Source organism: Bubalus bubalis, chromosome 9 (assembly GCF_019923935.1).
Source record: "Bubalus bubalis isolate 160015118507 breed Murrah chromosome 9, NDDB_SH_1, whole genome shotgun sequence".
Lineage (NCBI taxonomy): Eukaryota > Metazoa > Chordata > Mammalia > Artiodactyla > Bovidae > Bubalus > Bubalus bubalis.
This window is the reverse complement of record NC_059165.1, coordinates 50,061,408-50,074,183: the sequence shown is the minus strand read 5'-3', so window position 1 is coordinate 50,074,183 and position 12,776 is coordinate 50,061,408. Positions and strand designations below refer to the sequence as shown.

The 12,776-nt window shown below is 49.5% G+C and overlaps 1 protein-coding gene across 6 annotated transcripts in view; it reads left to right on the top strand.

Moving 5' to 3' along the window:
- PPARGC1B (PPARG coactivator 1 beta) overlaps positions 1 to 12,776 on the top strand; it is a 121,082-nt gene that overhangs the window by 77,252 nt on the left and 31,054 nt on the right. For 3 of the 6 annotated variants that reach the window (XM_025292430.3, XM_025292428.3, XR_003111343.3), the window contains exons 2-3: positions 7,374 to 7,547; positions 8,785 to 8,871. In XM_025292430.3, the coding sequence (XP_025148215.3) occupies positions 7,374 to 7,547; positions 8,785 to 8,871 (261 nt within the window). The remainder of the gene's footprint in view (positions 1 to 7,373; positions 7,548 to 8,784; positions 8,872 to 12,776) is intronic. The other 3 variants (XM_025292431.3, XM_044947469.2, XM_025292429.3) reach the window with 1 other exon arrangement.

Genomic DNA, 12,776 nt, shown 5'->3' with positions numbered 1-12,776 from the left:
CTGAACATCACTGAGTTTGCGCTCGGCAGGCCTGGGACTGACGCTTTCGTGTGGAAAGGGCCTCCGTGATGTTTTGAGACACTCAACCTTGAGTGTCTCGGTAAAAGATCCTTTCAATGGTCTGCTTTATCTTTAAGCTGTTTTTTTCTTTTAGGCTGGCTCAGAGCTCCTGCATTTTCTACTTATTCTTCCTGGAGCTTAATTTTGTGTCTATGGCTCCTGAGTCTTATTTCAGAGGAGGCCGGTAGTATTTCTTTGTGGTCTAAAAATCAATTACTTTTCCTACTATTCTCCTGGAAGTATCTTTAGGAGTTTTGTACTAATTTGGAAGACAGTGGGAAGATTAGATTTTTTTTCTTTTGGTTGTAAGAGAGATGAATCAATTATAACTTTTTCATTGATAGATGATAAACTCCAGCTGGCACCTAATCTGGAGAGGGAACTTATTCACTCACATATTTGTGAAAAACAGGGACTAGACTGGCTTCAGGCACAGCTGGATCCAAGTGTTTACACTCTTTTCTCAGGAATACATCTCTCTTTGCTTCTTTGCTCTGCATTCCCTGTGCTGGCTTCATTCTCAGGCAGAAGCAAAAATGTCTCTCACTGTTTCCAGAATTACATTCAAGCAGCTGGGCACCCTTGTCCAGATGCTCCAGCACATTCCTGGTGGTCACCCTGAACCACTGCTGTGAACCAGTTGCCATCATCACTGGATGAAACCCTTTAAATTGGCCAGACTAGACTCACCTGGACTGACTGGGTTGGGAGGAGGGATGATGTCCTCAAGGAAGATCAGTGGGCTTCCACATTAGGAAGGGGAATGGGTGGGAGGCCAGCCAAATAGCAGAGGTGGGAGGAGAAAAAGGAAAACATCTTTATAGTGAAATGACCCTGTGGGGACTTCCTGCATACTTACTTCCCTCCCTTCCTAGCAGGCAAATAGAGGTGCAGGCTCATAGGTCTAGACCAGGCTGGGTCTAATGGATTAGCAGTGGCCGTGAAGTCTCCTCGTTGCACATGCTTGGGGCTCATTGGGAAGTAGAGCCATGTTTGATTAGTGGTGTCTGCCACGGTTAGGGAGGCAGGAAAGGTGAGCCCAGTGCTAGATACCTGCGCCCCTAATAGATCTCATGCCCAATCATTTAAAAGGGAAAACTTGCCTGAGACCATTAAATTCAACTTTGTCAGTGAAGGAGGCTCCAAGCGGGCAGTAGGGCAGTGCTTAGGGCATCCAAGATGGCGGTCAAGAAGTGTGTGAGGCCCAGAGAGCCAGTGTGGTCTGTCCGTTAGGGCAAGATCATCCTCCAAGGGAAACCACGAGCCACAGTAACACTGGAGCGGGGCTGGTGCGGGCTGAAGGAACAGGATTGAGGGCGTCAGGTTTAGGACTGGGGATGGGTCAGGAGACGAGTTCTTGAAGCATTGACCCTCTGAGAGGCCCTGCTCTGCCCATCAGTGCAGTGGGAACATTGACCACTGCCTACCTTCCTGCCTTCTGGGAAGGTATCGATGAGGTTATAGCTGTGAATGTCACTTGAATGTCAACTCTAAGTGCTATATCTGTGACCACCATTCACTGGGTATCTAGACCTGTGTTGTTTTATCTTTGTAAGGACATTGTGAAGTAGGATTCTTTTATTATCCCCATTTTGTTGATAGAAACTGAGGCTACAAAATTTAAGTCCTGACCTCAAAGGATGAGTGTTAGTAACCAAGCCAGGCTTAGCCCTTTGTCCTTCTTGTCTGGGCCTCTTTCCATGTTAATACAGACCTTCCTTCTGTACCTTTGTTTCCCCCTCCATTAATTTCATTTATTTATTCTGCCTTCATCCCAAAGTCTATGTGGACCACAGAAACTAGATAAGAACAAAATTGTATCAATCGCTTGAGCACGATGGGTCCATAGGGTCTGTGTGTTTAATATTCTCTTTTCCAGAGGGGGCAGTGAGAACCCAAGAGAGGAGGCAACCCACTGAAGGATGCATAGTGACTGCGGGCAGGCCCAGCACCCAGGTTCTGTTAGCGCAGCTGCCCCTCCCCACTCCCGCTTCCTTCCACCAGGTGTAACTCTGAGAATGTGCTCTGGGCCAGGCGCGCTAAGCTAGGCGATTTGCTGAGTGTAGTCTGGAAAGTGGGGCCACCAATTTTTCCTGCAGAGGCATTCTTTCTTAAACAGGGAATCGATTTCCGACAAGATGCACAAGCTTCCAATGAAGGCACTTATGTGAACCTGGACGAAGCACCATTAATCCATTGCCAGGGGTGTTTATCTCCCTGGCTTGGGGCAGCCACAGCCTGCTTAGATACGGGGTGGGATGTTCCTGGAGGAATGGGTACAGATGATGCAGCAGCCAGAGGTGTTCCTGCCGCAGTGGTGTGAGCAGACTTGTGGTGGGGACCACCGGGGGCTGTGTGCCTGGGGTCAGCGCACAGCACAGCACGTGTGGCCCCAGGCCTGGCCCTGCTCAGCTACAAGCTAACCCTGTGACTTGGGTCTTTCTCAGACTTTTCCCAAAGCTCTGTCTCCCCATCCATAAATGGGAATGCATGCATGTATGCTCAGCTGCTAAGTCATGTCTGACTGTTTGCAACCCTAAGGACTGTAGCCTGCCAGACTCCTCTGTCCACGGGATTCTCCAGGCAAGAGTACTGGAGTGGATTGCCATTTCCTCCTCCAGGGGATCTTCCTGAGCCAGGGATTGAACCTGTGTCTCCTGTGGCTCCTGCATTGGTAGGAGGATTCTTTACCACTGTGCCACCAGGAAAGCCCATAAATGGGAGGAAATGATTTTAAAAGTTCCTTCTCACCTTCAGAAGCAGGATGTCAGACAATGGCACAGGCTGTGTAGGGAGCCAGGAGACCCAGGGTTGGAATCTCAGCTTTATGTTTCTGGGATCCTGGGTGCTAAGGGTCGAACTGCATCCTCCATTCGAAGATATGTTGGCCTCCTAATCCCCATTACCTCAAAATGTGACCTTATCTGGAGATAGGGTCTCTAGTACAGAGGTCATCGAGTTAAAATGAGGTCATCAGGGTGGGCCTAATCTAGGGAAATTTGGACACAGAGCCTGGCATGTATAGGAGGAAGATGATGGGAAGAGAGACACAGGGAGAAGACGCCATCCACTCGCCAACAAGAGAGGCCTCAGAAGGCGCCACCCCTGCCAGCATGTTGATCTCAGGCTTCCGGCCTCCAGAACGCGGAGGCAAAATATTTCTGTTGTTTGAGCCACGCAGTTTGTGGCGCTCTCTTATGGCAGCCCTGGCCGACCAATACAGGTGACGGGATCTCCGAGTTTCCTGGTTGGTGGTAACAAGGGCACAGTGACACCTGCCCTGCAGTGTTGTTAGAGGAATCCAGTGAGAGAATGCAGATGAAGCACTGGGCCTGGCCCACGGTGTATAGAAAGCGCTCAGTCATAGTGGCCAGCCTGTGCTCTGACGCCCCTGCCCCCACCATTCTGTGAGTGGGGCCTACAGGAGCCGGCCGCTTTAGAGGCCCTTTAGGTCACCTGAGGCACCCCTCCAAAAGCCTCTCTAAATATGGAGAGGGCCAGAGAAATCACTGTTAATGCAACGCTTAATGGGTTTTAGCCAGAGAGTGGCCTAAGCCCTAATCGACAAGGCTGCGAAGCTGAGATTTCTTTGTTTTTATGTCCTAGGTACACTGTGAGTGTGTCGAGCTGCTCTGTAAATCAATAAGTGCAGCGGTCGTGGCCACTTGATGGTATTTTGTAAAGGCAGTGGCATGGCTTTCATAGGAAGGATACTCATTGGATGACCCTGAGCTAATCCATTATCCTCCTTGGACCTCAGTTTCCATATGTGCCAAGTGAAGGCGAGTCAGAAGTTCTTAGCTGTGTCTACGAAAGGTTAAGAGGTTCAGAGGTTCAGTCTGAATTCCTTGCACACACATGCATTGTGCACACATACCATATCTGGTTCTGGAAGGGGTCTCCTGAATTGTCCACAAAGACCTGCATGGACAACCCCTTGGGACAGCTGGTTCCTTGCTGATCTGAAATTCTGGAATTCTGATTTAAAAGTTGTTTATAAGATTCAAGAGGCAAGTCTTACAGAGGTGGCTGCTCTGAGTTACTAGGATGGGCTGATTCTGGAATATATAAAGAGCTCCCCAGAGAGCTTATAGGTGGGGGCTTTGCTGGCCAGCGAGCTGCCAGTTGCTGAGCATCTTTGTGTCTCTGCCTTTGGCCTTTCCTCCTGCTCCACAGGCCCTCAGTGGGGGGCCTCGGCCCTCCCAGCTCTCCCGCCTGAGTCTCTACTGGATGCTAGTCAGCCTAGCCCACCTGCTCGCTTCTACACTGGCCCCACCCCCACCACGTGCATGCTTGTGTGCTAAGTCGCCCTAATCATGTCAGACACTTTGCAACCCTATGGACTGTAGCCACCCAGGCTCCTCTGTCCATGGGGATTCTTCAGGCAAGAATACTGGGGTGGGTTGCCATGCCCTCCTCCAAGATGTCTTCCCAACCCTGGGATCGAACCCCCACATCTCTCACGTCACCTGCATTGGCAGGCGGGTTCTTTACCACTAGTGCCTCCACCCTCATCACACTTGGCATAAGACCCAAATCCATCCAGTCCCTACCTGAGCTGGCCTCCACTGCCTCTCTGAAGGCATCCTCTCCCTCCCCTTACTGCAGGGCTGAGCTGCAGCCTCACTGGCCTGTGGGCAGTGCCCGACACTCTAGGCTTGGTCCCCACCTGGATCTCTGCCTGAAACCTTCTCCACACCTTCAACTGCCTGGCTCCTCCTTCACGTCTCAAACCAGACGTTGGCTTCTCCAGGAAAGCCTTTGGTCAACCCCATCTAAGTAGATTCCCCTCCCTCTCTTGTCCTCCATCAGTGCACCTGGTTTGTTTCCGCTGTGGCACTAACACAATCTGTAATGAAATATGTATGTGTTTTCTTTTCCCACTGAGATGGCAAATCATAAAGGAATGCACGGAGTCTTATACATCACAGGGTCTGCCTCATAGTAGCATTTAATATAATGTTTGCAGGCCCCCGCTATCATGCATGGCTCATTTAAATACTGACAAAATCAAGCGCTAATGAGGGCCTGGAACAATAGGAACTTCCATGCAGCCTGTGGGAGTGGGCAATGGCACATCCACATTGGAGAGCAGTTTTTCAGGTAGCTTTTATCAAGGTGCACCGACGCTTTGGAGAAGGGAATAGCAACCCACTGCAGTACTCTTGCCTGGAGAATTCCACGGATGAGGAGCCTGGCGGGCTGTAGTCCACAGGGTTGCAAAGAGTCATACACAACCGAGCACGCATGCACAGACACTTACCATATGAGCAAGCAATTCCCAAGAGAGAGAAAATTGCATGATGTATGAGTCTTTATCACGCAAAGACTTGTACACAAGTACTGTAGGCTTGTTCCTCACAGCCAAAAACTGAAAACAAACCAAATGTCTGTTTAGAACAGGCAAGACCACTGTACCCCCATGAGCCAACTCAGTAGGGGAGGAGGAGGCAGTCCCAGGAGGCAGCTGAGAATCCTCACCGAGTGACACAGGGCTTAGTTCCCATGAGTGTTGAACACATGTGGCTCGGAGGAAGACCAGGCAGATAGAGGGCAGGCACGGTTGGGAGTGTCCCTGGAGTTGCACTCTCCGGGCATGTGCTACCTGGCCTGAAAGCAGGGACTGGCTGCTTGCGAGAACCAGCCTTGGTGCCGCCCGGGTGTACAGGATTCTTGCAAAATGCCAATTAAGACATTTGACCCAAATTCAGATAAAAGCCTTTTTCCTGTGTCAAGTTGAGCTAATAATATACATTTATTCATAATTTATGAGGCCTAGTAAGTGGTAACAATTAAGGAAAAGGCCTGGATAAAACCTATTTCTCTTCAGTGTCACGCAGGCCTCTTTCTGTTCTCGAAGGAGGTTCCACCCATCTCTGCCTGCCATGAAACTCTGTTTTATATTATTTTTTAAAATTTGTCACCATTCCTGCTTGCGACCATTTATTGAGCACTTACCAAGCCAAGTTATAGCATTGCCTCATTTAATATTAACTGTATGAGGCAGATGTTATTGTCCCATTTTACAGATGAGATAGTTGAGCTTCAAAGAGGTGAAGGGACTTGCCCAAGGTATCACAGCTGGTACATGGGGATTGTGATTCATAGACGCTGGACCCCAGTGTCTATGGTATCCTGTTTCTGTGTCAGCCTCCCCCAACTCAGGCTGTTTCTGAATCTGCAAGGCACCCTTCTATTGGTAACTTTTTTTTTTTAATTTAATTTTTAAATTTCTTGGTTGCTCCCAGTGGCATGCAGGATCTTAATTCCTTGCATTGGAAGCTTGGAGTCTTAACCACTGGATCCCCAGGGAAGTCCCTTGGTAACTGTTAAACCTGGGAGACCAGGGTGAGAAAGGGATCGCTTTCTGAGTCTGTCGTCTGGGTTAGGCTGAGAATCTGCGTTGTTTCCATCAGGTTCCGGGTGGTGCTGCCCCTGCTGGCCCTGGGACCACACTCTGAGAAGCACCGGTTAGTCAGTGCTGTGTTACCAGGTCCTTCCTGACTCTCTTCTACCCCACCCTCCACTTATGACCTTCTAGGCCTCCTATGTATTGGCGCTGTATTCTCATATGTATTATCATCAACAGTGTGCGGCTTGAGTGTGTCTCATTCTTTTTACACATGTGGGATAGTATTTTACCTGCCAATGTTCTGCAGTTTAGATTTAACATGATATGCATGTATGATATGATAACATACATAATGCCCTCATTCTTTTCAACAGCACTGTAGTATTCCATGATATAGATGGTTATAGTTTTACTTACCTATTGTCTGCTGATGGGTGATCGTCTACCCTTTTAGACATGACAGTTATTTCTGGGAACTTGAGTGAGTGTTTTTCTAGAATGTAGCAATCACTGAATGATGTCAGTTCTTGCTTTTTGTTGTTTCATTATTCATATAGAAGGATTGTTGCCTTCTAGAAATCCCCTTTCAAATGGGAACAGGTATAGAAAGGAGTAGTTCTCTATTTACAGGTTGTAATCAAGTTTTCAACCAAACATTTCTGGGAAGAGAAAAGAGGTCCTATACGGGCAGGGCTTTGAGGGGTGTATAGGAGTGTGGAGGAGAAGGGAAGATATAGCAGACAGGGGCATTTGTAATGCTAGAGCCTGACCTACCTCCTGGTAGTTTCAACAATTGCAAGAGGATGAAGTAGATCTTTGCATTTCTTGGTCATTTGGCAAAATCAGGCCCTAGACAAAGGCAGCCAAACGTTCAGACTGCCAGTATCCTAAGTAGGAGGGTCCCTTCTTGGGTCTAGCCAGGCTCAGCTCTGACCCACCTCCTTTCTACCTGTTTCCTCAGGGTGGGGGATCTGGGGAGGAACAACTCTGCGCTGACTTTCCCGAGCTCGACCTCTCCCAGCTGGATGCCAATGACTTTGACTCAGCCACCTGCTTTGAGGAGCTGCAGTGGTGCCCAGAGAACTCCGAAACCGACCCCAGCGAGTACAGCCCTGATGACTTGGAGCTCTTCCAGGTATGCCCTCCGAACCTCACCACCGTCTGCCTCACCTGTGCCTCTCTCTGCCCCTGAAAGCCTGGCTGCCCTGAGTCACCTTCTTCTCCTCTTGCACATGCAAAGAAGTCTCTTCATCCACTACAGCTATTGGGACCCTGTCTGTCATCTTGGGTCTGCACTTGGTCTTGGGCAGCTCTCACCCTCTCAGAGGCAGTATTATCGCCTCTGGGAAGTGGGGACTGGGAAGAGCTACTTTCTCCATGCCCCTAGTCAGAACCGAGTCTCTCTGTGAGCCAGAGAGAGTTCCTCCCTTCCTTGAATGATCACACTGAACTCTCATTCCCACTCTGTGAAGCAAGTGAGATTATCTCCTCATTTTACAGATGAGGAAACTGAGGCTTGGAGAAGTCTAGCTACATGCCTAGGGTGATTTACCTTGTCAGTAGCTGAACTAGATTGAAACCCAGTTTGCCTGCCTCCTAAGCCAGAGCTTTATAACCATGCTGACGCCATAATGGCTGACACCATAATGGGACTGACTCCCATTCCCTGTGGCAGGACTGTCCCTGTGTATGTATGTTCACTCACTTAATTTTATTAACAACTCTCAGGCAGGAGTGTATTTATCTCCATATTTCCATTGGTACCTAGAGGTTCTTTATTTATTTGTTTTTTCTTTATTTTTAAAAAAAATTTTAAATTGGAGGATAATTGGTTTACCGTGTTGTAGTGATTTCTGCTGTACAACAATGCAAATCAGTCATAATTGTATATATATATATATTCTCTCCTTCTTGAGCCTCCCTCCCCCCTCCCATAGAGGGTCTTTAAGAAGAAGCAATGCCAGGACCTGCAGTTCACATCTATGCCTCTTCCCCTGTGAGCCCCACAGTCCTGGAAGCACGTTTCCTTTAAGAAGGCCTCTAATGTGCGATAATGTGATGTCTGGGATTTGCTTCAGAATAAAGCAATCCCTGCATGCATTTGCATGTGTGGGTGTGCAGCATGGAGAGTAATAGGTGAAGTAAGATTAACCATGTTGAAACTGGGTGATGAGTACATTTGGAGTTATTATTCTTCCCTTGAAATATGCTCCTCTATAAACACTGGAGGAAGAATGCATATCTCCCTGTGCCTGTCTGACAATATAATAATAATAACAATAACAACAATAATAACATACCATGTGCCAAGTCAGTGTGCCAAGAGTATCATCTCAAATAATTCCACTGACAAATTGTATCATTCCTTCTAGAAATGTTTATGGAGCTCCCTATGTGTGTCAGACACTGCATTCAACAGTGGACTCTACGGTCTAGAGGGAAGATTGACCCTAGATCAGGTAATACATAGACAAACAGTGGTCACTAGGGACATGGGCACAATAAGAATAAACCTGGGATGAGGAGCGTCTGAAGAAACCGGGTGGTCAGGAAAGTCCTTTCTAAGAGATGCTTCAGCTGAAGAAGGACAAAGTAGCCTCATGGTGATCCCAGAGCCAGGAAGCAGGAAAGCTTGCTGTGTTGGGGAGCCGAAGAGCTGGAGGGCAGTAGCTAAAGGGAAAGTGTCAGGAAATGGGGGCTGGGGATGGGCTAGGCAGGGGCCAGATTATGCATGCTCTTCTGGGTCATATTAGTGAAAGTGATAGCCACTAAGCTGTGTCTGACACTTTGCAACCCCATTGTCTGTAACCCACCTCTGTCCATTGAATTCTCCAGGCAAGAATACTGGAGTGGGTTGCCATGCTCTTCTCCATGGGAACTTCCTGACCCAGGAATAGAATCTGGGACTCCTGCATTGCAAGCAAATTCTTTACCATCTGAGCCACCAGGGAAGGAGCTGGATTTTCCCCAAGATTATTCTAACCTATCACTAAAAAAAGTAACCCATTTTACAGATGAGAAAAGTGATGCTTAGAAAGGTTAAATAACTTGCCTAAGGCCACACAGTTAGGAAGGGTCAGTGTGTTTAATGCAGGAACCCAACCCCCTCGCTGTCGTGTGAGGATCAGCAGGACTGCGGTCTGGTTCTGCCTTCTTCCGGGGCCTCCATTCTTTCTCACAGCAATGGGGTAAACTGCGCTTGCTATTCCCTCCCTCAGAGTGGGGCCAACTTCCAGGAAATGCTTTCAGGTTATAGAGAACTGATGAGCCAGAGGGATTTGGATGCTGCCTAAAGACCATCCCTGATAGCTCAGTTGGTAAAGAATCCGCCTGCAACGCAGGAGACCCTGGTTCTATTCCTGGGTCGGGAAGATCCTTTTCCTGGGAGAAGGGATAGGCTACCCACTCCAGTGTTCTTGGGCTTCCCTTGTGGCTCAGCTGGTAAAGAATCCGCCTGCAATGTGAGAGACCTGGTTGGATCCCTGGGTTGGGAAGATGCCCTGGAGAAGGGAAAGGCTACCCACGCAAGTATTCTGGCCTGGAGAATTCTGTGGACTGTTATAGTCCATGGGGTCGCAAAGAGTTGGACACAACTGAGTGACTTTCACTTAGCAACTTAAAGACCATCCCCACCTAAACTGTACAGGCCCCACCTACTCAGAGACTGGCCAGACCCACTAGTAAGCTCCTGCCAGGAGCCTACGATGTGCATGAAATGGCCTCAAACACAAGTTAGCCTGGTGTGGCCCTTGGGCTCTTTGCATAGCAAGGAAGGCAGAAGAATCTTCAGAGGTGGTCAGGACTGTGGTGGAACTCTGCATACCCTGCCTCTCTCCCCTTCATGCCCTGCATTCCATAACCTGCGCCACCCATCACACCCCGGTGCCCCTGTGCGAGGGTGATTACATGATCAGTGCCTGATTCCTCCCCGATCCCCTCCCCACCCCTGGAGCTTGGGGGCTGATACAGCACTGTAAATTGTCATGGTCCCAGGCTGTGCACAGAGACCGGCACTTTCTTTATTTGTTAAATAATTAACAAATCTTTCTGTGAATACATCCTTCAACACCCAGCTCTCACGTTAGCTCTTCCTAAGGCAGGTGGTCAGTCACTTCCTCTCTGGGCTCCCATCCTGTGCATGCATGTGACCTTCAGAATTCAAGCTGCTTGAGGGCAAGCAGTATTTTGTTCTTCTGTGAGGCCCTTGCACATTGAATTGAAAAGACTCGGTCATAGGTGTTGAATGAAGAAACTGATTGCAATGTTTTCTTTCCTGCCAAGGACCAGACATGACCCATTCCAGAGTCCTTGATGGAATTCAGAGCCCAGAGGTTCTAATACGCGTCCGCCGCTGACTGGGACAGTCCTCATTTGACCAGTGGCAGTCATGTAGCCATGCTGCCTTGAGACAGAGCCATGTTCTCACAAGTCAGGTGGCACCATCGCTATGGAAACAGACCCGGAGAGTGGAGAACAGCTATCTTTACAAGAGCTGACAACTGCCCCCGGAGGCAGGGACAGTACCTTCTGTTTGTGTGCCCAGAGTACTGGGGCCAGGGCCACCGTAGGCTAAACTTAGTAAACATTTTTGGAGGAGGCAGGCGTTTGGTTTTGTCACCGTGTGCTGTGTGGCCTTGGGCTAGCAGCTCCTCCTTGTTGCGCCTCAGTTTCCCCAGGTGAGAAATGGGGAAAGAGCACGGATTAGATCAGCGGTCCTTAATCTGTTATAGGGAGAGAGCCACAGGGTCCTTTTAGACTCTGTGGACCTATCCCCAGAAAAAAAGGAAGGGAAAGTGACTTCCTGGGTTTCCTGCACCCCCGTGAATGGGGGCAGTCTCTGAGTGTCCTTCTGGCCCTGGGAGCCTGAACTCTGTTCTGTTGTCTTTCCCTCAGGCCCCTCTAGGTGCTCAGAGTGAACGTTCTCCCTCTGGTTTCTTGAAGGTTCCTTTTTCTCCAGCCTCAGAGCGCTCAGGAAGATTGGGGGTGGGGCCGAGCCTATTAATATCCCTTCCTCAGCTGATTAACTCTCCATTAATTTGCACTCCGTTTCTAAGCAGAGCTGGGAGAGCTGAGCTAATGGGCCTGGGAAGAGGAGAGGGGCGGCCTGCTCCCTGTGATGTATTATCCTGGGGTGCTGATGGGACCATGCCGAGGGCAGGGCCGGACTCTCTTCCCAGCTGGGGTCAGGACCCCCGACCCCACCTGGCTGTTCCGAGCTGGAGCTGCTAAGGGAGGGCTGAGGACAGAGTGGGAAGGCCTTCTGTTAGTCATTTTGTTTTTGCCTAACCTGCTGGGGCTCCTTGGCGGCCTCTACCATCTGGTATTCATTTCAGCACCATGCCGAGTACCTAGTAAGTCCTTGACCATCCTCCCTACCCGCCTCCCAACTTGCTGTGTGATCTTGACAAGTCTCTCCTGGACCTTCATTCCCCCCACCCCAAAAAAGAATGGAAAATAGGCTTCCCTGTGAGTTCCAACCCAGATGATCCACAGTGTTGCCTGGAGGGTTGTGTTAAGAAAGGGCATGGAAGGAACACTGGGTGGGGGCATGAGGGATGGGACCCACAAGCTGCATGTTTGACTTCCCTGGTCACTGTGTGACCCCCACGGGCCCTTCCAGCTCTGATACTTGTGATAATTCAGAATATCTCTGGGCCTTTTTCCTCTGGCTGTGAAAGCCTGACCCCTCCTCCCTTCCAGCGCTGATGACACTGAATGACTTGTGAATCACTTCCCTCTGGAATGGGTTCTTTGAGACGCTAATCTCCCCAGTGGTCAGAGTTCATTTTTGGTTCACTCATTCTTCCATTCATCAAATCTGCCTGGAGCCTCCCACGCCCCAGGCACTGAGCTAGGCCAAGGAACAATTCACAGAGCCCTTGTGTGGCTGCCTCCAGACTGGCCTCCCTAGTAACCTTTGGAGGGAAACTGACTGGGGACCCGGTCTTCCCCCAAAGCTTCAAGGCTTAGAAATGGGAAATGACTTGCCCGAGGTCACCCTGTCAGTGGTAGAGTGCCCCCCAGTCAACCCCAAGAGTGGTCCTTGAGCCCCATGTCCAAGATCTTAACTCCCCATCAGGCTGGACAGATTGCTCTGGAAACACAGGTTTGGGGGTGCGGCCTGTGGATGGGGATTGGGGCTGCCCCTTGAGCCCTGTTGCGTTCCTGAACCAGAATTCCTGGACCTGCCCTTGGACCTCCATCCTGGGGGCCCTGGTCAGGCTAACCTGAAACCTTCCTTTGACCTTTCTTTTATTCTTAGCTGTCTTGCAAAGTCACAACCACATTTGTTCTCTTCTCCCCATGTCCCCCTTCGAATTACTCAGCTGCTGCTCTGGCTGCAAGGCCTGAAACAGATTTAGTG